The 23,622-nt window shown below is 31.8% G+C and overlaps 1 protein-coding gene and 2 long non-coding RNA genes across 4 annotated transcripts in view; 2 read left to right on the top strand and 1 right to left on the bottom strand.

Annotated features, from left to right (window-relative positions):
* Window positions 1–21,633, top strand: part of LOC127735625 (uncharacterized) — a 34,007-nt gene extending 12,374 nt beyond the window's left edge. For both annotated transcript variants that reach the window (XM_052245861.1, XM_052245862.1), the window contains exons 4-7: window positions 3,726–3,773; window positions 4,108–4,164; window positions 5,203–5,325; window positions 19,065–21,633. In XM_052245861.1, coding sequence (XP_052101821.1) covers window positions 3,726–3,773; window positions 4,108–4,164; window positions 5,203–5,325; window positions 19,065–19,111 — 275 coding nt within the window. In that variant the 3' untranslated portion in view covers window positions 19,112–21,633. The remainder of the gene's footprint in view (window positions 1–3,725; window positions 3,774–4,107; window positions 4,165–5,202; window positions 5,326–19,064) is intronic.
* LOC127735632 (uncharacterized) lies at window positions 7,355–10,811 on the top strand. The gene is made up of 2 exons (XR_007998532.1): window positions 7,355–8,141; window positions 9,614–10,811. It is a non-coding gene; the product is annotated as an uncharacterized LOC127735632 (long non-coding RNA).
* On the bottom strand, window positions 20,870–23,322 carry LOC127735634 (uncharacterized). Its single transcript, XR_007998534.1, has 3 exons — window positions 23,138–23,322; window positions 21,699–21,934; window positions 20,870–20,958 (listed from the first exon to the last, which is right to left on the bottom strand). It is a non-coding gene; the product is annotated as an uncharacterized LOC127735634 (long non-coding RNA).
* Between the last annotated feature and the right edge of the window lie 300 nt (window positions 23,323–23,622).

A 23,622-nucleotide genomic window follows, 5' to 3' on the forward strand; every position in this document is an offset into this window, starting at 1 on the left:
TGTTCTCGCGTAACATTTTTGTTTCGCAATATGTCGCTTAGATATTTCTTATATAGTATCATATAGTTTATGCGCTTTTTATTTTCACCCATGCTTAGCCAAACAATTTTCTTTGTAAGAGTTATCTCCCCGAACACTGTTTTCCTTGTGACTACATCTCCTCCGTAACCGTAAAAGAAAGCGACAAATTTATTTTATAAAATTGCTCGTTATATCCTTCGCATGATTTGTCCTGTTTTGACCGAAGCAATATGAACGCTCCATATGAGAGTTATTTCCCCTTATGCATTTGATATAAATGATATGCATTTCTATCTTGTAAACCATAAGTGATAGAGACCTCGGATCTTTTGATTTGAGGTCCTTGGTCCAAAAAAATGAAAATTAGATCAAGGTCAAAGGTCAAGGTCATATTTTAAATTTTGAATTTGGCTTTTTTCACAATTGATTTATATTTATTAGGTCTTTCCACTTTTCTGTGGAAAGACCTATTGTATTTGTTCTGATTATTATTATTTTCTTCCGCCAAATTTTGTTCTCGCGTAACATTTTTGTTTCGCAATATGTCGCTTAGATATTTCTTATATAGTATCATATAGTTTATGCGCTTTTTATTTTCACCCATGCTTAGCCGAACAATTTTCTTTGTAAGAGTTATCTCCCCGAACACTGTTTTCCTTGTGACTACATCTCCTCCGTAACCGTAAAAGAAAGCGACAAATTTATTTTATAAAATTGCTCGTTATATCCTTTGCATGATTTGTCCTGTTTTGTCTGAAGCAATATGAACACTCCATATGAGAGTTATTTCCCCTTATGCATTTGATATAAATGATATGCATTTCTATCTTGTAAACCATAAGTGATAGAGACCTAGGATCTTTTGATTTGAGGTCCTTGGTCCAAAAAAATGAAAATTAGATCAAGGTCAAAGGTCAAGGTCATATTTTAAATTTTGAATTTGGCTTTTTTTCACTTATTTCCAAAACCCGTATAAGATATCGACAAATTATTTTTACTAAATTGTTATTTGCGACATGTCGTAACACGTAAATTTTGATTGCAAGGGTACGTTGAACGTATAACGGAGTTTTCTCCCCTCTTGTATTTAAAAATACGCATATGGTGATATAACTTATTAACTAAATATAATTAAGACCTATGGTCTTTTGATTTGAGGTCCTTGGTTTATGACCTTGAAATTGATCTCAAGGTCATAGCTTAATTTGACGTTCTAGATTTTGACCTTTGCTTTTACCTCATATGTATACATGATAAAGCCATGAGACATTTGGCAATAGGTATCAAACCATTTAACCTTGAAAAAACAACTGGAAGTGACCTTGTGTAAACCGGAAGTAGCTTTATTTTGTACTTTCTTAATATAAAAGTATATAGAACCAGATATTTTTGGAATCAGTTTCAAGTAAATATTCAGATAGTATCGGAAGTATCATTTTTCAAACCGGAAGTAACAAATTATCTCCCTTATTTAAAAAAAATATTGTATAGAAACCATATATTTTTGGAATCAGCGTACAATAAGCTATCATTTGACCATTGAAATGACATTTTTAACCCAATTTTACTACTTTCATATTAAAATTCATGGTTTTTGGTGGAAAGACCTTCAATTGTTCTCTGAACAATTGGTTTTTAATTATTATTATTATTATTATTATTTTTTTCTTCCGCCTAATTTTGTTCTCAAGTAAAATTTTTGTTTCGCAAGATGTCGCTTAGATATTTCTTATATAGTATCATACAGTTTATGCGCTTTTTATTTTCACCCATTCTAAGCCGAACAATTTTCTTTGTAGGAGTTATCTCCCTGAACACTGTTTTCCTTGTTACTGCATCTCCTCTGTAACCGTAAAAGAAAGCGACAAATTTATTTTACCAAATGGCTCGCTATATCCTCAGGATTTTTTGTCCAATTTTGACGGAAGCGATACGAAGACTCCATATGAGAGTTATTTCCCCTAATGCATTTATAATAAGTGATATGCATTTGTAACTGGTAAACCATAAGTGATAGAGACCTAGGGTCTGTTGATTTGAGGTCCTTGGTCCTAAAGAATAGAAAACTATGTCAAGGTCACGTTGTGATTTTTTACATTAAGTTCATATCGCTTCTTCCTAGAAAGAGTTATAGATATCGACAAAACAATTTAACCAAAAAGTTTGTCGCGACACGTGTTTACTAGAAATTTTTTGTCGAAATGGTACACGTCATTTTATTGCAGGGTCAATCTCCCTGTTATGGTCGAATCAACAAATTACTTATCAAAACTTCAAACTTTGCAGCTATCATGTTGTAAATGTTTCTTATCTCAATAATGAACCACAGTCTACCACTACACTCCCCCCCCCCCCCTTTTTTTCAACTGATATTTTTATAAATTATCCCATTTCAAAGAAAAGAAGATCGCTTTTAGTCCCGTACATTATACTGTAAAATGCTAATCCTTCTTATGTACAAATTTCTTTCTGAAATAGAAATCCATCCCTGCAAAAATCTGCTCCAATTCATGTATTTTCTGAAATTAATCGATGAGACACGTGCGGTCCGCTTGATTGTGAAATTAAAAACAATGTATTACTGAAATCCTACAATCAAATTTCTAAACATGCATTAAAATACAAATCTGTGCTCCCGTAAACATGTGTACGTAATATGTATGCATGATCCTACATCAATGACCTGTACAAAATAAAAACAATAGTTATCGTGTTTCTTTAATCAATACACATGTGCTCTGTTCAACAGTCTCCCCTGAAAAGAAATTAATATTCTAACTCCAGACATATATTTTCGAGGGTCACGTGACTTCACAACACCATCTCCCGTGCGGACCTAAATTTAGAATAAAACATTGCATATCCAAATAAGGAAAATAAAACTTCCAAGATAAAATTTACTCCGTTTTCCTACAAATTCAATCAAAATGCATACACAACAAATAGATGACAAATGGAAGTCCGAGGTAACATAGAAACTAGAGAAAATTTATAAACGAATGATGCTAGGATCAATTTTTATGAGGTCATCTCAGGCGTCCGTTTGGCTGTGCGGGATGTCTAAGTACGCAGTCACGTTCGGTCAGAATATAGGCGTTATTTAAGTTAGCTGCGTCGCACAGAGAAAGTGCCATGCAATCAATCAATCAATCAATCAACCGATCGACCGACCAACCAACCAACCAACCAACCAACCAAAAAACCAATTAATCATGTTTCGGAGGGGAAAGACCGTTTAACAATTGTTTTTAAAACAATTGATTTATATTTTTTTTTATTTCTGTTTTATTTTTTTTTTATTAGCATATAGATCTATAAATAACTCAAGCCGTAAAATTTGTCCAGAAATATCATTATTCCACTCACAAGTTCCATAATTATTTGGTGACTTTTACAGTCACACATACTTAACATGTTTAAGTTAAATTAATAATGCTAATCACTTTGACACAACTACAGGGGTCGACTTCAGCACTGGCCCGCTGGCCCAAGGCCAGTAGAATTTTGATAGGGTCAGTTGAACATAAAGACTACTGGCCCCATTGGCCATTACATTTGACTATATTTTCACTTAGAAAGTATTATTAGGGCAAATTTTATTTGAGTTGGGCCAGTAAATTTACGCTCTAACTGGCCCTATTGGCCATACTTTTTAATTTTGTTAAGTCAACCTCTGAACTATATGCAAATTTTACATTTTTCAGCAAAGCCAAAGAAAGCAATAGTCCAGCAAGGATCACAAATTGTTCCAAGTTAGTATAACCACATCTCTTTACTTTCACATAGTAATATTAAGTTCATTCTGAATCTGCCTGGCAATGGTAATATCAAGTGTTATAAATGTTTATTGTTTGGACTATGCCACAAAGTTCTGTTTATACAACATTAGGATATATAATACTTAATATAAAAAAAACTTTTTTTCAGTAAAGCGGAGAAATTAAAAGCAATAATTTCAAAATATTTTCTATCTTAATTTTTTTATGACTATGAAGAAGTGTTTGTTCAAATTTATTGATGTAAATGCAGGAAACTAAATTTAATCAGTACATTAAAATATTTTTATATCCTGCATTTGTGTTTCAGAAAATCCAGGAACAGCTGCTGAAGCATGGGGATCAAGCGCAGATTTGCCTTTAAGAGGTTTGTGACTATTAATTTAGAAACCATAAACTGTAAGATTTTAATAAGCACCAATGCTAAATTACAGGACTACTGCAAAAGGTATGTCCTTTGTGCATGTGTTTGAATTACATGTCAAGATACTATGTGTCTTTTTATCCTACAAATTATGTATTAGACCGTTTGCCTTTCTAAGTACAAAGAACATTCTAAAGCAAAGTAATTATATTCATATATTACGGGATTACACATGTGTGGAGTTTTGTGATTGGATAACAACACAGACATGTCAGTATATATTTATGAAACTGCCAGGGTATATACGAAGTTTTCATCCCCAATTGGACCCTCAAAAACGTTACCATAACACCTGTTACTATGTGATGTAGCCAAAAGCTATACAGAACACTAAAGAATGTCAGAGGCTCACAGAGGGAAAACTGAAGTGCATCCACTTCAAATACTTAAATTTAATGTTTTAAAGTATTATTATAAATTATTACATACACGATAACATTATTTTCACAGCAAATTACATAATACTTCACATATGCTGAACATATCAGGTTGGGTTTTTCTATGTATGTGTTATAAAAAACAAAGCCACACACACATACAAACACAAAACATTAAATCTAAAAACTTTATTGACGGAAAAAAATGGCAGGATATAAAAGGCGCATTTTAATGGATTACTCAAAATATTAAGAAAACATTAACATGTAATGAGTATATATGTTGCATAACATATAATATTACACCTTCTTTAATTTGGGTCAGTTATGCTTATACACTTGTACCTTTGTGAAATTGAATTTTGCTTTGTATAGATTTTTACAAATATAGAATACCACTATGAAAAATTAAAAAAATTAAAGCATTACATTAAAGTAGTTAAAAAGGTTTCCATGCAGGTTTGTAGTTATGTGTATATATTGTTTATTTGCAAGTGGTGTATATTCTGATATGTTGTGCTCTGGAGAATACTATTCCATGCATGCCTATGTAATATATATGTGTAGCATTATTATAAAAATGTACTTATTATTTCATTTGTAGAAACCAATGACACAGAACAGACATTGTATACTGCTGTTGCAGTTACTGGCTCTTCAACAATAATCAAACAACCAGATAAAAAAGTTAGTCGCCAGACTTACTTGGCAAGTCCTTCTACCTCAGGTATGTGCAGTTGACTTTAAATCGTTTTCTGACATTGTACTTTATTTTTGTCTAAATAATTATTTAAACAACCAAATCATGCTTGAAATGATTTAAAATTAATTTTGTAATTTTGACACAATGTTTTTCTAACGTCATCAAAGTTTGTACCCCTCCCCCCCTTTTATCACAAAAAAAAAAGTAATTGCCAAATTTGAGAAAACTAAAGTCTCACAAAAAAATACAAAAAGTTAGTGTGATTTTCAATCTTAAGACAACTCATTTAGCTGAAGAGATTTCTGTAAAATCAAGCATTTTTGCAGAATTTGCAAAATTTGCAAAATAAGTTGACTCCTTATACTGTAATCAATTAATATCTTTTAGTTAAATCAAGCCATCCATGTTAACTAAAGGTAAATCTGATTTGTTTGTCTTTATTAGGAATTATTAAATGGTCCATGAACACAGTTATCGTTGTTAGATTTTCGTTGTCCACAAATATAGTCCCTAGTGTGGACAGTGTGTTACTTGCCAATTTTTTTATACCCCTTCCAAATTTATTTCTTCATGTTTTATGCCTCAAATAGCAAGTAGTGGGATAAAATTACACTGCAAAAAAAATTGGGTCATGAATTTTAAAGTAGTGATTTGGTCCAGCTGAAAAAGGTTAAAAATTAGCATTTCAGAAGCTGTCAAAAGATTTCAATACCCCCATAACATAAAATTGTCCATATTTTGAGTTAGAGCTTATGAATTTTTCTATAATTTTGATATTTGTCCCAAAAGTAGTACAACACACTGTAAAAATATTATTGAGAAAGCGCAGGTGGGATTTTTTAAAGGAGAAGGGGCTCTAAGGGGCAAAATTGGCCCCACTTCCAAATCTATTGATATTTCTTTCAAATGATATCTACGATATGGAGCTTATAAAACACCAAGGATTTAATAGTTATCTTTTGCCGTTTTCTTGTTATGACGTCATAAAATGGTATGCCGACTAAGCTAAAATATCAGCTGTTTACATATTTTATCCTTTTTTTATGTATTGTGTACTTTTAACAATAGATTAAACCTTAAATAATCAACGTGAATACATTATTACTAGTGTAACATTGTATTAATACAATGAAGAACAAAATTGATATAAAGTTTAACTATTTAATATCAGTAATATAGTTGCTATGGTAACAACAAAGTTAAAATTTTGTTCTATGTATGACTGAATTACAGAATTTTTTTCACAAGAGAGAATCAACAAGTATTGTTTGTGTATTCTTTTACCTTGAATTACCAAATGAGTATTATGCGTACTTTTATGTAGTCTGTTGATAAAAACACAAAGAAGGTATAACATTTAAATCGTACAGTACTAGTATAGAGATAATATATGAATAAAGTTCGCAATTTCATAAACTATACATTTCAACAATTTCTCAACCTTCTTAAAACTAAAATATTCTTAGCACGTTTATCTTTATAAACTTTTCACATGTTCTTCATATCAAATTAAAAAATATAATGTGCATCCCCCACCTCACCCCCACCCAATTTTTTTATTACCTCAACCTTCCTTTTTTAAATATTGCCAAGGTTACAAGTGCTACATCAGGAGATAGTATATCAGATCAACAAAACTGTTGATTAAGAAACTCGTCTTACTAGACAATGATTATGATTTTTTTAAACAACAGTTATCACAAATTCAGGTATTATGTTATCAATAATAATTATGCCAGTTTGGTGTAACAATTCAGTGTTCGAATTTACCAATTTAACTAACTGCAATAAATGTCTTCCCTTCTATGTTCGCCATCTGCAGATACACATGAAACTTGAATTAAAATCATTTCAATTGTTGTTTAAGATTTTCCGTACTGAAATTAAGCATGATTGAATATTAAATATAATGAAAAAACTTCTTAAGTATCAACAATTAAAAAATTCAGAAAAAATCTCAGTCAAGCCATCATATTTGACATTTGTTTTTTGCTTAAGAAATGTTAAAAGAAATACATGTATATATCAGGCAAAAACACTTTAACTGCTGTTTTTTAAAGGCAGTGCTTTAATGCCTTTCTAGTTGCCGGGTTAATCCTTCCTTCCGCGATATCCAACTTATCTACGTGGGGGGGTCATTAGGCTCCAAGTAGATCCGGAAATGTTGAATTCTCTCCTCTTCTTATTGTGATATAAAATGTTTTTTGTTTCATTTCATTTACATTGGGAAATAGAGAAACGATCATTGTGTTTTGTTAGTTTTAAAAACTTTTGATATATTTGTATTTTGCATTATAAGCAGTCAACCGATTGACAAACTAGAATTATTTGAATTCCGTGTGGAAAGAGCTCGGGTTAATTTCGAGTGTTATCTGCAATCTAGATGTTTATAAATCATTTCAGTCGTTGATATAATAATTAAGAGTCGACTGAACATTAATTATATTATACAATTTAAAGCGCATTTCTGTTTATGCACGTGAACCCGTCTAACGTTATTGTTATTTCGCAGTTATATAAAGTAGCAAATTATCGTTCCTGAATAGGTGGCGCCGTGGTAGCCGATCCTGTTCCTCAACTTCCGGTTTCTGCACTGTGCAACTATTTCAGTTACATTTTAAATTAACGATGCCAAGTACTTGTTGTTGTGTACCTGGATGTCATTTAAGAGGAGGACATGCATTTCCAAATGACTTTAAAAGAAGGAAAAGTTGGATCAACGCCATGGCCCAAACGCAGATTGGACGAGAACACGATTTCATCGTGGAGTCCATCTCAATCAGCTGTTGTTTGCAAGGCACATTTTACTGAAAAAGACTACGTGCAGGAAACTATTCATGGTAAAACTCTATTTTCTTTTTGAAATATATAGGTATATATGTATTCGCCATGCGAATAAACCAAAGTCTGTTTACAACCGCAATTATCGTTTTAGAATAAAAGGGGGTGGTTAATTCGAATGCTAGTCGTTTCGTAACCTGGTCGTTTCGTAACTAGGTCGATTAGTAACTGAGACGTTTCATACCTGGTGTAATTATATATGGTTTTAAAGTGTGTCTCTATTTGTTTTGTCTAAATTCAACAGTTAAAGGCAATATATATAAATTAATTCACTAGTTTTGTCTCTGGAACAGTGGAAGTGTAGATCTCTTAGTGTTTTTTTTTCATATAATACAGGAAATAATTTAATTAAACTAAAAGTTATTTATTTATCACAGTTCTGCATACTTAATATATTTTTTTTATTGAAAAATGATCAAAGTATGCATCGAATAATAACAATATTGTAATAATTTAAAACTGTTTTAAATTATTAAATTATTTAATTCTTGGCTAATTGGTGATTATGCCTGGTGTTGAACCTTAATGGTTTTATGACAGCTATTGACAGGTGATTATAAGTAATAAGGGGTCAAGGGATTACGTAGAGGATTAAAAATGGCACATGACCTGAAAAAAATAATTATTTTCTACTTTTTTTTCTTCACTTTGACATGCAATTGCATAACCGTCCTCCTTTTTCACCCGGGCTTGGTACCGGCGTTGGCACAGTTCAAGTTTTTTTTTCTTTTTTTTTTTTGTAAATCGTCTTCCTTTAGAACATTAACTTACTCATTTTTTTTTTCTTTCTTTGAGATTCATCATTATGTTGTCCTTTGTTAATGTTATATATATCAATAAGTCTTTTTATATTTTTAATAAAAATATTTATTCAACATTTTTTCCATAACCTACAACTCATATCATGATATATTGTTATAAGGTTACGAAACGTCTCAGTTACAAAACAACATAGTTAGTTACGAATCGACTAGGTATGAAACGACCAGGTTACGAAACGACCTGCACCCGTTAATTCAAGACGTCATAATTTTTTGGATTACGATTCAATGTGATCTGTTTGAGATTTTTTGGTGATTGCTACAGTTATAATGATTTCTTACAAGAGGTATATCATACTGAGAATTATTTTAGCAGTAATTATGCTAATGTAGTAATGACAGGAATGCATAAGCTATGCTTCATAGACTTTCTTGAAAAATATCAATGACAATGTTAACAGGAACAAAACAATGACATGCTCTCATCAATATTATAGTTATTTAGGTACAAACAATGTACTTTTGTTGCATAAGTCTCTCATTGTTTGTCCTTTGGATTTACATAACATACATTGAATCAGGCAAACATAGTTTTATCCAGATTGTAATGAATAAATCTAGTTAATATTTCGCCAGGTAATACAAAGTATACATTGCTAATGGAAGTTCATTTAATTATCAAAAAACTAATGTTTTATAACCTTTTTCAGGGCGCAAACCCACCATACAGAGACTTAAGTCTACTGCCATTCCCAGCCTATTTTCCTGGACCAAGCAAGAGACTGAATCGTCCACAAAAAGAAAAATCAGGGCAGTTTCCTGTGAAAACAAAAGAACTAAACTTGATGAATATTGTAGTAGAAATCTAGAGGAAAGTTTTGATTGTAAAGTTGGTTTTCCTGAAGAAGTCATTCATACTGCAGAAAGGATTTATGACTGTCCACCACCAACTGCCGAGCTAATGTTGAGCTTCAAAGATGGAATTACGCAAACACCATCAATGTCTATGTTTTCAGCAGAGAATTTTGAAATGAAGACACGTGACACAGCCATGCATTTTTATACCAGTTTAGAGTTGTATACTAAATTTTTATTTGTTTTGACCACACTTGGTTCAATAGCACATTGTTTGAGATACATATATTTTCAAATTGATAGGGTGTCAGTTGAAAATCAGTTTTTTTATGACTTTGATGAAATTGAGGCATTATACAACTAACTTTGAACTTTCTAGATTCTAGATTGAATCTAGTGTTAAGAATATTGTGTATACATGGATTGTTTTTATGCCTAAACAGTGGTGTGAGGCTAACACTTGGCCATCTAGTGGTTTAGTCAGGCATTTTTCGCCATCCAACTTCAAATTAAAGTTTCCTACGACTTGGATTTTTATTGACAGCACAGAATATCCCGTGATAAAACTAAAGCTCCTAGAGTTCAGGCAACCTTTTCATCATATAAAAACAGAAACACTGAAAATACTTGTATGTTCAACGCCTGGTGGTTTAGTCAACTATGTCTCTAATGCATATGTTGGTTCTACCAGTGACTATGAAATAGTTGAAAGATGTAGAATACAAACTGTAGTTCAATTATGTGATCCAGCCATCCAGGTGACAGTGTGATGGCAGACAAAGGTTTAAATGTGCAAGATTTGATTGTTAACTTTTTTCAAAAAAAGAAACAGAATTAGTTCCAAAACTCTTATACGGGATAGAAAAGTCTCCAATTAACATGTGCACATAGAGCGAATTATTGGACTTGGCAAAACATACAAAATTCTAACAAATCCTATGAATGGAACTGAAACAAAACTTTCATCTGAAATAACATTTAGTTGTTTTATGTTGTGTAATTTTAGAACTTGTATTGTGCCAAAGGATGCAGAAATAAAAGTGACGCAATGAATTTTGTTCTGATATATATATATTTATAATTACATGCACATGTAAATTGTAATGCATATAAAAATAAGGAGATGTGGTATGATATTCAGTGAGTTTATCGAACTAAAGTGCATAAGAAATGGGTTTAAGCAGTTACAGGTGTTACTGTCACCGTACAATCTCCAATAATGAGAAAAACTTGTACCGTGTAAAAAATTTCAGAGATCTTACCACTAAGTTTTGTTGTCTCACCTTGACTTTGGTGAATTGTTTATATCTGTTGATGTAAATATAAAAAAGAAGATGTGGTATGATTGCCAATGAGATAACTCTCCACAAGAGACCAAATGACAAAGAAATTAACAGCTATAGGTCACAGTATGGCCTTCAACAATGAGCAAAGCCCATACCGCACAGTCAGCTATAAAAGGCCCCGAAATGACAATGTAAAACAATTCAAACAAGAAAACTAACGGCCTAATTTATGTACAAAAAATGAACGAATATAACAAATATGCAACACATAAACAAACGACAACCACTGAATTACAGGCTCCTGACTTGGGACAGGCACATACATGTACATACAGAATGTGTCGGGGTTAAACATGTTAGCGGGATCCCAACCTTCCCCCTAACCTGGGACAGTGGTGTAACAGTACAATATAAGAACGAACTATAAAAATCAGTTGAAAGAGGCTTAACTCATCAGATGGATAAATACAAATACAAGTAGACGTGGTCGGGTAGTTGTACATCCAAACAACAAAAAGACACCAAGTACAGATCTGAGAGTACTCGCAGTTACTGACAGCTAGTTCAAAGCCACTAACAACTGATAAAAAAATCTTGCATCTAAGACTAAATTATCAATCCGTAAGCTCCCTTTAGAATTTTATAAATTTTAGATTTTACATTTTTGAGTTATGGGGTTTTATTGGGATTTTCCAGTTTTTGTCGAGCCTGCGACTTTTGTCGCAGAAAGCTCGACATAGGGATAGTGATGTGGCGGCGGCTGCGTTAGCTAACTTCTTAAAAGCTTTATATTTTAGAAGGTGGAAGACCTGGATGTTTCATACTTTGTATATGGATGCCTCATGTTACGAAGTTTCCGTCAGCCACATGTCCAATGTCCTTGACCTCATTTTCATGGTTCAGTGACTACTTGAAAAAAAAGTTAACATTTTTTTTAATGTTAAATTCTCTCTTATTATAAGTAGTAGGATAACTATGTTTGGTATGTGCGTACCTTGCAAGGTCCTCATGCCCGTCAGACAGTTTTCACTTGACCTCGACCTCATTTCATGGATCAGTGAACAAGGTTAAGTTTTGGTGGTCAAGTCCATATCTCAGATACTATAAGCAATAGGTCAAGTATATTCGGTGTATGGAAGGACTGTAAGGTGTACATGTCCAACTGGCAGGTGTCATCTGACCTTGACCTCATTTTCATGGTTCAGTGGTTATAGTTAAGTTTTTGTGTTTTGGTCTGTTTTTCTTATACTGTATGCAATAGGTCTACTATATTTGGTGTATGGAATGATTGTAAGATGTACATGTCTAGCTGGCAGGTGTCATTTGACCTTGACCTCATTTTCATGGTTCAGTGGTCAAAGTTAAGATTTTGAGTTTTGGTCTTTTTATCTAATACTATATGCAATAGGTCAACTATATTTGGTGTATGGAAATATTTTATGATCTTTATGTCAGTCGCGCAGGTTTTATTTGACCTTGACCTCATTTTCACAGTTCATTGCTCTGTTAAGTTTTTATACGCCCGTTTACGGGACGTATTATGGTATACCATTGTCCATCTGTCCGTCCGTCGTCAACATGTCGGACATTAACTCAAAAATGCTTTTACCAATTTGCATAAAACTTTGGTGAATTGTTTATATCTATTGACGTGAGCTCCCTTTCATTTTTTATAAAATTTAGATTTTACGTTTCCGAGTTATGGGGTTTTATTCATTAAAAAAAGGGGGATTTTCCAGTTTTCGGACAATAAGTCAAGAATGCTTTCACCAACTTGCAAGAAATTGTAGTGAATTGTTTATATCTATTGACATGAGCTCCCTTTCGATTTTTATAAATTTTAGATTTTACGTTTCCGAGTTACAGGGTTTTATTCATAAAAAAAGGGGGGATTTTCCAGTTTTCGGACAAAAACTCTAAAATGCTTTCAGCAATTCTTATGAAACTTTGGTGAATTGTTTGTATGTATTGATGTAAGCTCCCTTTAGAATTTTATAAATTTTACATTTTACATTTCTGAGTTATGGGGTTTTATTCATTAAAAAAAGGGGTGATTTTCCAGTTCGAACAATAACTCAAATATGCTGTCACCAATTCTCATGAAACTTTGGTGAATTGTTTATATCTATTGTTGTAAGCTCCCTTTTTATTTTCATAAATTTCTAATATGACATTGAGAATTAATTGAACTTTATTTGTTTATAGTCTGACAACAGGTTTACTAAGTATTGCACAACAGCAAGAAATCTTTAATTGCATATTCAATTCATATAACCAATTTCAAGATCTTTGACTACATTTATTCAGAAACCTATAATATGTCAAATATTTAATTACAATCCAAATTCAGACCTGAATCAAGCTTGAATATTGTGTCCATTTTTGCCCCAACTGTTCAGGGTTGGACCTCTGCGGGCGTATCTAGTTGTGTTTTGGTCTGTTTTTCTTAAACTATAAGCAATAGGTCAACTATATTTGTTGTATGGAAGAATTGTTAGCTGTACATGCCTGCCTGGCATGGTTCATCTGACCTTGACCTCATTTTCATGGTTCATTGGTCAATGTTTAGTTTTCTTGGTTAATGTTAAGTTTATGTGACAATTGTAATAAAGCTTTATATTAAGGACTATCAACATAATATCAGTGATTAGTAAAGAAGGCGAGACATTTCAGCGTGTGCACTGTTGTTGGACAACAACTCAAAAATGCTTTAAGCAGTTCGCATGAAACTTTGTTGAATTATATATTTATAGCTATTGATGTAATCTCCCTATAGATTTTCATAAATTTCAAATATGACATTGAGAAGAAATTGAACTTTATTTGTTTATAGACTGGCAACAGATTTATTTAGTATTGCGCAACAGCACAGTTTATTGCACAACAGCAAGAAATCTTTAATTGAATATAAATTCAATTCATATAACAGATTTCAAGTTCTTTGACTACATTTATTCAGAAACTATAAAATGTCAAATATTTAATTACAATCCAAATTCAGACCTGTATCAAGCTTGAATATTGTGTCCATTTTTGCCCCAACTGTTCAGGGTTGGACCTCTGCGGGTGTAACCAGCTGCGCTCAGCGAATCAGTTTATTTCTTAATTAAGAACTCCTTTTTTCATTCATAAATTACTTTAAACTTGGAAATATAATTTTGTTGGAGTTATAGTTTCTAAAAAAGTATTGTCATTGAAAGAGTTGACATGTTGCAATGTACATTTATTCTACATAGTTCTATAGTACCAAATCAAAAGTTTATATAAAAGAAAGAAGTCAAAGGTTTCCCATCACAGTTTAGTTACATACATTTTTTTGTACCTGAGGTCGTTGAATATAGATCATTATATAAATAAGGAAATGTGTTATGATTGCCAATGAAACAACTATCATCCATACTTACCAGTAACAAACCACATTTGCAGAGTTGAATAAAATACAGTTGATAACATTTACTTATTACTAAAAAGAAAATGCCTAACTATTTTAAACAGTATTTGAATATCAATTAAATGGTCATTTTTATAAACTTCCTGTTACAAAACTTTGAATTTTTCGAAAAACTAAGGATTTTCTTATCCAAGGAATAGATTACCTTAGCCGTATTTGGCACAATTTTTTGGAATTTTGGGTCCTCAATGCTCTTCAACTTTGTACTTGTTTGGCTTTATAACTATTTTGATCTAAGCGTCACTGACGAGTCTTATGTAGACGAAACGCGAGTCTGGCCTATTAAATTATAATCCTGGTACCTTTGATAACTAATTTGACTATAAACATAGATAAAAAAAGGTACAAACTGGACATAATGCACAAGTTCATAAACAAGTGAGAACAAGTGCCTTCATATAGTGCTCAGAATATGACATTCATAAAACTTGTTCAATATCATTAGAGAACTCTAAATCTTAAATACTGAAAGCCACCTCTGATAAGTACACTGTACTATGCAAGATAATGATATAACTGGACTAAAAATACACATAACCTGTAATTAACTGCCTTTACAGCGCTTTCACGCTTTGATTTCTATAAAATTGACAGTTGTTGCTAATATTCCACATAGTGGTACCCTGATATCGACGTACGTCAGTTTCATTTCCAACAATGACATACAAAACAAAATTGACATTATACGATATGCCCTATATGGCCAAGTAGTTGTTCAGTATAGAATACAAATGTTTAATGTTTACTCCTCGGGTTCACTGTCACTATCATCAATGACTTCCGGCTGATTAGCATCATTTGATACTCGTTCCATGAGCTCATTTTTCTTCTTTGACCTAAGAGAAGGTCTTCAGTTGCATTACTAGAATTAAGTGGTGGTCTATACTTATTACATATGGCACTGACAAAACGTGTATATTCACCAGCATACGGTATAAGGGAATTGGGTAATACTTTGTCAAGCAATCGCCACTGCTTGATTCTACCATTAACGGACTCAACAACCCAGCGGACCTTTGTTACTAGACGTGTTGTGTTACCATCTGCAACCGAAAGTTGCTTCTCGTTACGTTGAGAAAGCTTGGCATTTTAATTTGAATACCAAATTCTTCTAAGAGGTCGACATCCCCAATCAACCACAACAACATCATTTGTTTCAAACCATTCCTTAATTTTCTCTAAGTTATTTTTAAAAATTGAGTTCAAAATTTTGGAATCATTGTTTTTGCTGTTACAAAGGTAGGGTCCAATCACACTTACAATGTATCCAGTAGTAGTTACAAACATCATTGGCTTAATCAGGTTGCGGTATTTGTGCATGCTATATGTACTACGTTGAAATTTAAATTGTCCACTCTTTTGTATGTAAATATAAGTACCATCAATTACGAGTATAGCAGTTGTGTTTGTGATATCACCAAATAGTGTTTGTGCCAGTAGACGAGTGTGGTTTTGTATAACACTTTTTCTTGATACATGATCAAAACCTAAATATTTTGGTGTAAAGTGCTGTTTAACTGCATCTCTTGCGGATGATATAGCTTTCCTGATAGAATCTTTGCATATATTAAACAAAGTTGCTAATATCTTATTACACATCCCTGGACGAAGTTTGGAAAAAAATATAACAATGCATGTTCTCATGCTTCGTACTCGAGTATCTCTTATAGCTGAGTTTGGAATGTGAGAACATAAGTCTTCAAAATCAGTTATTGTTAAGCCAGTCAAATTTCGAAAATCTGTGTCATTTAAAGAAGAAGATTTATCAAAGTCAATTCTAGCGTTTTTATTTTTTTAAAGCATGTTCTCTAATTGTATCGATCAATTCAAGTAGTCCGCTGCGATTGAAGTCAGAAACAGTATACACACTTGTTATGTCGTCGTTAGCTTCTTTTGTAAAACCTTCAGTACATAAATGACGAGGACAGCACCGTGATCCGGCAGGAATAATTATATTCTTTTCCAAAAATGTGTTAAATCGTGCTTCTTGGGGAACAACCATAAGTTTTGGACCACGCTTTTTGCAAAGACAACATTGTGCATGACCTTTAATTGTTGAAGAAATAGAAAGCGATATTGACAAAGGAGAACTTAAGGTCTTTTAGGTGCGCATGCATGGTGGCATAAAATCAGGATCATTTGTATTTGTATCAGTTGTAAGAACAGTTGGTGTATTTACTTGTGCTTGCTCTTCTCTGTAGTATTTCCGTCGACAAGTATCACATATTACGTCATCATCATTAGGTAAAACAAGGAAACTCTTACTGAGAAAATTGCGCAGATTTTTATTTGCTTCTCCACAGAAAGGTCTTCTTCCAGGGTTTTTTTTTCACACAATATACATTTAAAATCTTTTCGTCCCTTTCTTATGTTGTCCATTCTGAAAAAAAAACATAAGAGGATACAATTAATATTTGGTACGTTAATGAATTCAATTGCAAAATCTATTCAACTCCTTAACAATTTCATTGCAATCTGTTTTTGTTAAATATATATGTGTTAACTGTATTGCAAAATCTAACGTTAGCCTGTGCTAAAAGAATATTGGTGAAATAACATGATTAAATTTAATAATTATTATTGTAAAGAAGAGAATAGATATAACCGTTTATGAATATAGGCGGAATACATTTTACAATGTGTTGTGCAGAATAGTCATATTAAATGGGGAGGCGAATAAATAAGACAGCAAACCAACTACAGAGAATACCAGAACATTTTCGACATAAGACAAGCCCGGCACTGTAATGACTGTTCAACATAAATTGCTTTTTTAAGTAACAGTCATGTTGAGGTTTTATGTTTGATGTTTGTTATTCACATCACACAAAATTTAGATCAAATATAATAAATTCCTTTGAAGATGAAACATGCCAGTGCATCACATGAAATTTTCATAAGATTTTCCATAGTAGAAATAACATTCTAAGTTGTCAAATTCATTGATGTATTTGGTTATATGAATAAAATGATAAATATGAGATTTTGATTCATAAACGGACGGAACAATATTATTTCGTTTTCATTTCTTTACTACTTATTTACGATTCAACTAAATTGTTTATATCATTGATATGGCCATTTAATAATTGTTGATTATGTCATGGTCTAAATTATTTTTGTTTTACCAAACAGACGTGCAAAATGAAAATGAAGTTTTCGTCTGCTGTGCCGTGGAATTTTATACGTGTTTTGTAATCTGTGTTCCGTTTTAAATACTTAATTTTGAATAACTTTGAAGCAATTAATAGAAAATAAATCATAGAATTAAAATTTTGCTTTTTTTTTCGATTTTTCTTAGAGATAATAATATGAAAAGATGGAAGAACTTTTTACGTGACATGTTCATGGTGTAGTTTATGCATAACTTACCTTTCACGGAGTACGAATTCCACCATTTTCAAAAATATGATCACATCTTTTAAATTATATTAAGTTCTTTCAATTCTGTCTGGTAATATTAAGTATTTAACGAATGATACGCTGATTTCTATTCCGCTATAAAAAGCTTCTTAACAACAGCACCAGTAAAATTCCGTGCGTCAGTTCCGTAATCGCTTACAACAAATATACGCAAGTGCTAGGCTATGCTTGAGAGGCTATGTTATACCAAAAAAATGAAGACAAACACTTTGTTATTTACTATCTATAGCCAAACTTTATTGTAATCAACCATTGACAAAAAATTCTGTTAAAAAAATACATCTGTTCCTGGTCAACTCTTATTCTGACAAAATTTGCGTACCGGTATATATGAAAAACGGACGATAATTTTAGATTTTTGATGCCGGTTTGAGCAAGTTTTTAATTGAAATTCAGTATGAGCGCAACTTTGCCCCATGAAAATATTTCAACATAAGATGCTTTTTGTTGATATTATTGCTCTGACAAAATATTTTGTTGGGGCAAGAATGCGCTGGTACTTTTTCCGTAAAAAAACTTAGTGAAAATGACTAAAAAATTGCGAAATCCAGCAAATATGCATGTGAAGTGATATCAAAACACGGCATTGTGACGTCATAACTACAAAAAAAACATTTTTTTCATAAAATGAATATGTCCATCGCAAAAAGAAAGCCATACACATACGAATAAGTAGAATTTGAAAAATTCTCGAAATTGAGGCCGATATTAGCCATTATAGCCCCTTCTCCTTTTCATTTATTGTCTAAAAGAAATGCACTATGAAATAACTCTGTTTTCAGGCCAAATGCAAAAGTCAAAAATGTAGGTTTTAAGTCTGCAGTAATTTCAAATTTCCGCTTTAAATATTCAAGTTTTCTACAATAAACCCATGTAATTTTGAAACTGCTATATATGGTAAGATGTGTTGCATTATATGTGTTGTTAACATTGATTTTAGTCATTACTATCTTGATTGATTATACTTATTGGTAAGCTGGAGCAGTACTTAATATGAATATGAAGTAAGTATCAATCAATCAAAAAATAGCCATTTTAATGTATATGCTATATTATTTTGTTTCTGTCATGCAACTCATTCTTGAAAATTTTTTGGCAAACAGATATACATTTTGCACTTTCCTTTTATTTTTTTTTATATTGCAGATTTAATATTGGAGGTTGAAAGGGAACAATTCGAACTGGAAAGATAAAAGTTGGTTATAGAAAAAGATAGATTTCTTTTAAAAAGGAAAAGTTGAAAATGCTGAAAGATGCCATGCAAATTAAAAAAAAGGACTCTTCAATTGTTAGAAGAATATGTGGACTTTAAGAAATTAAAATTTACACATGATTCAGATGTTTGTGACCTTTCGCCAATTATTAAGTTTTAATATTTTTCATCAGCAAAATATATGTATGACTAAAATCTATTGTGGGTCAGATCTATCACAGATTTCTAATCTATGATAAATATAACGTCAATGCAGTCCAATCTATGGCAGATTTTTTAGAATCTTAATCTTTTGCATTTTTTAGTTTTCCAATCTATGGCAATTTGTTAGTTTCTTATTCTATGACATAACCATTTGTGAAAATAAATAGCCTTTAGGCATGAAATAATTTGACCCGGAAGAATAAGCATTTCTTACTCATGATGCATGGTACCTGTTTGACCCGTCTATTAACCAAGTACCTAAACAACATGAAACGCAGGAATTTGCCATATATCTGGAACCAACCATAGATTTGAGTCATACATATTTGACACGATATAGCGTTAAATTTTATGCTCTGTTTAAAATTCATTTTTACGTTGAAATTATTATCCACCAAAATTTACCATTAGTTCAAATATGAATATGTATACTTCTCAAATACATTTTCAAATGTGAATATTTTCTTACTTTCTCTCTTTAGCATAAATAAAGATTGCCAAATGTATCATTTTTAAGACATGAAAAAGTTTCCTCATTAATCTATCAGGTATCAACTCTGTTATTGATTTATAATTGTGGAGCATAAGATTTATCCTTTTATTAAATTTTGAATGAAAGTGATATCACCACTAACCTTTATTATGTTTATAAACAATTAATATATTAAAAATTTATAAATTGAATCAATTCTGTTTCACCAAAATAGAGCATTACATTCTTATTATTTCAAATTAACTTTATACAGATAAAAAGGATAAGGAAATAATAAAGAAAAATCTATAAGTTTTCATAGGATGTTGTCTCCAATCATTAAAATGATAAATGACAAATAAACCAAAAATATGAAAGCTGAAAAACAAATTTAAATTGACAAAGTTGAAATTGAAACTTTAGAAAATGAAACGCAGTTTTGTCAAAAGATAGCAAAATTTTTAAAAAGATTTTATATAATGTTACTGAAAAACCAAATTTTCATTCAAATTTGTTAATTGTGAATTATTGAGTGCATGCAATGAAACATAATGGTAAAAATTGACATTTCTGTTATAAAAAAATATTTGAAAAATGTTATAAATATATATTTCTGGGGAAAAACAGAAACATTTATCTGTACATCAAAAAACTTTTTTTTTAATTTTCATGAATCATATTTTCATATAGGCATTAGTAGAAATATTTAATTAAAATTTCAGAATTCGCTAAATAATTTGTCAGCTAAGACCTATATCACACCTTGTCTTTTCAGGTCCAGTAACATACAAAACTATATCAAATGTAAAATTAGGATTCCCAGTGTTCAAATTCAGTTAAAAAAAAGTAACCTTTTTCAGTTTTATACAGTACGTTTATATAATAATTTAATGATTTATCTGTTTGATTTTCCAAAATATTAAGTTTTTTAGGCAAATCTTTGAATAATGCGTTCTCTAAGGGTTTGAACATTAGCAGGTGCAATATCTCTAACAATATGGTTATCTCCATTGTCAATAAATTCATCTGTTAAATCTGGAAGTGGCAGTTTATCATCAATACACTTCTTGTTTAATTTAAAAACAGCTGTCACAACTATTGCAGATCTTTCAGGTGTAAATGGTAAACATCCTCCAGTTTTATGCAAACACCTGTAATAAAAAAATATCAATATTTTTTACATTGGAAATTGTTGTGTACAAATATCAACTGACAATACTTCAGTGTATTTTGCACATAAAAAGATGAAAATTGTATGAATGTCAATGAGACAACTCTACATCCAAGACACAATGTAGTTATATTAAGCAATTACAGGTAACAATACAACTACCTCAATAAGGAGCCTTGGTGCACACCGAACAGCAAGCTATGGAGGGCCTCAAAATGACCAGTGTGTATTTATATGTTTTCTTTAATTAATATATTCAACCTAAAATAGTAGAGGGGCATTATGTTTCTGGTCTGCGTCCAACCATCAGCAGATCAGGTTAAATTTTTTGGTCAGGTAGTTTGATGAAGATGAATTCACATCAACTTGATACTTAGTACACATTTTCCGTTCCTTTTGATAGGGTCTTTCTAAATTGTAAGCTAAATCATTTTAGCTTTTTTTACCCCAATGTTACAGTTCATTGAACTTGGAAATATGATAGTGTTAAAACAGTACATTTTCAGGTAAATGTTTTTGGTCAGGTAGTTTATGATGATGTAAAATTCACATTTAACAGTAACTTAGTACATATGTTCCTTATAATAAGGTCTTTCTAAATTTGTTTAATGTTTATTTAAAATACATGCAACATATATTGACAAAATGTCTAAAATTGTGATTCCTTTATTTAAAAAATAACTATTCTTTTTAAATACCTATATCGTGACTTGCACTCACCAAAAGCCTGCTCCACTATGGTTCGTGTCTTGGCATGAGCCTTGTTGTATTTCTCCTCTGCAGGAGAGCTTGGATTCAATTTTGGTGTTAGTAGATAACCCTTAAGTGCGTAACCCGAATCCCCAAGCAGCAATCCATCTACTTGGGTTTCTTCAAAGAAGTAACCCAATTCAGAATTACAAAACATGAATGAATCATGCACACTCCCGGGAAATTTGGCAACAAGATTGGTAAATCTGAAAAATAAAATTCTGCTGAGAGAATAAAAAAATGTAGCGCCCCACCTCCTCCTCTTCAAAAATTTCACATTTTATACCCCCCAAAAATCAAAGTTTTTTGGGTGGGTATATAGGAATCACCCTGTCCGTCTGTCTGTCTGTCTGTCTTGTAAGCACAACTCCTCCTTAAGGGATGGACGAAACTTTAATCAGTTGTAGTGCACAACCTGAGGATGTGCTTGAAGGAAGATATTTCTGGTCGGAATTATTTCAAGGGAGATAATTGAATTTACTTAATTTTAATATAGCAATAAATGGCAACAGGTCTTGTAAGCGCAACTACTCCTTAACAGATCAATCAATATTGATGAAACTTTATACAGTATGAGTACCAATGAGACAAAACTAACTTGATTTCTAAATGTTCCAAGGCTGATCACTACCTTTTTTGATACACAAAATATAGTGCATTGATCATAACATTCTATACATACTATCCAGAAATTTATCGATGTAATATATGCTCAGATATTCAAGGCACAAAATGATGTTTCACCTGCCAAGAAAATTACATAACTTTTGCAAGGTGCAGGAATCTAAAATCTGTTCTAAAAATATAAATTATGTCATTGTTAAACCTCATCTTTAATAAAATTGGAGTCATCTTCCTTTGTCTAGAATAACTGTTAAATTAACAACAACCAATGCAATATTTAATTTTACTTCCCACTTATAAATTGAAGCAATCTTTACCGTTCAGTGCTTTCAAGCACTTTGATTAAGTTTACCACTTACATTACATTTGATGACATAGGTATCGACAATACTTGTTTAAAGACTTTTATTCAAGCCTGTAAAAGGGTTGCCATAAGGGGCATCTGTGTTTAAAGTTAGATTTGTTTTGATGCAGCTATATATGTAGTGATGCAGATCCAACCACAGAACTGGTGTTGTTTGAAAAAGACTAAATATAGTTTAATTGCTATTACATGTACGTCTAACACAACAACATGTATATTATCAACGTTTGTTCATTGTACGGATTTGACATTGCAGTAAAGAAAGTTTTAAAAAACAAGAGAGATAACGAATGAAAGTAAAACCATATGTGAGCCCCACTTCCTGATTGATGTACGCAATAACCAAAAAAGCAAATGTCAGACAAAAAAATATCCAGAAAGTTGTAAATATAAGACTATTTGTGTTTCTGTTTTCACTTACCTCATCTCGTGATCCACAACTGCTTGGATGTTTAGGGAATGATACCCCTTACGGCAAACATATACTGGCTCATTTTCCTTTGGAGCAATAATCGGGATCAGCGTCCCATCCACAGCACCAATGACATTTGGGACCTTTGCTATATTGTAAAAACCCTTTTTGATTTTACTTAATTCTGCTTTCGTTGTTGGAAATTTAATATTGTCAATATCACGGACTATGGCATGAGAAACCCTCATGACACATCTTGACACGCTGGCTCGAGAAATTCCATGAAGATCGCCAACTTCAGAATGAAAGTCCCCCTTGGCATAGTATCGAAAAGAAACTAACACCTGAAAGAATATAATGTTAGATTTAAGACTCATAGAATTTACAATAGCATTCAAATAAGCCACAACTTAATACAATTCTGCTTATTTTTAGTCATATCATATGAAATATAAGATTGATTTATCATACAGAAATGTCACGGTTTTTGTCTC

The sequence above is a fragment of the Mytilus californianus genome, unplaced genomic scaffold (assembly GCF_021869535.1).
Source record: "Mytilus californianus isolate M0D057914Y unplaced genomic scaffold, xbMytCali1.0.p SCAF_3, whole genome shotgun sequence".
Lineage (NCBI taxonomy): Eukaryota > Metazoa > Mollusca > Bivalvia > Mytilida > Mytilidae > Mytilus > Mytilus californianus.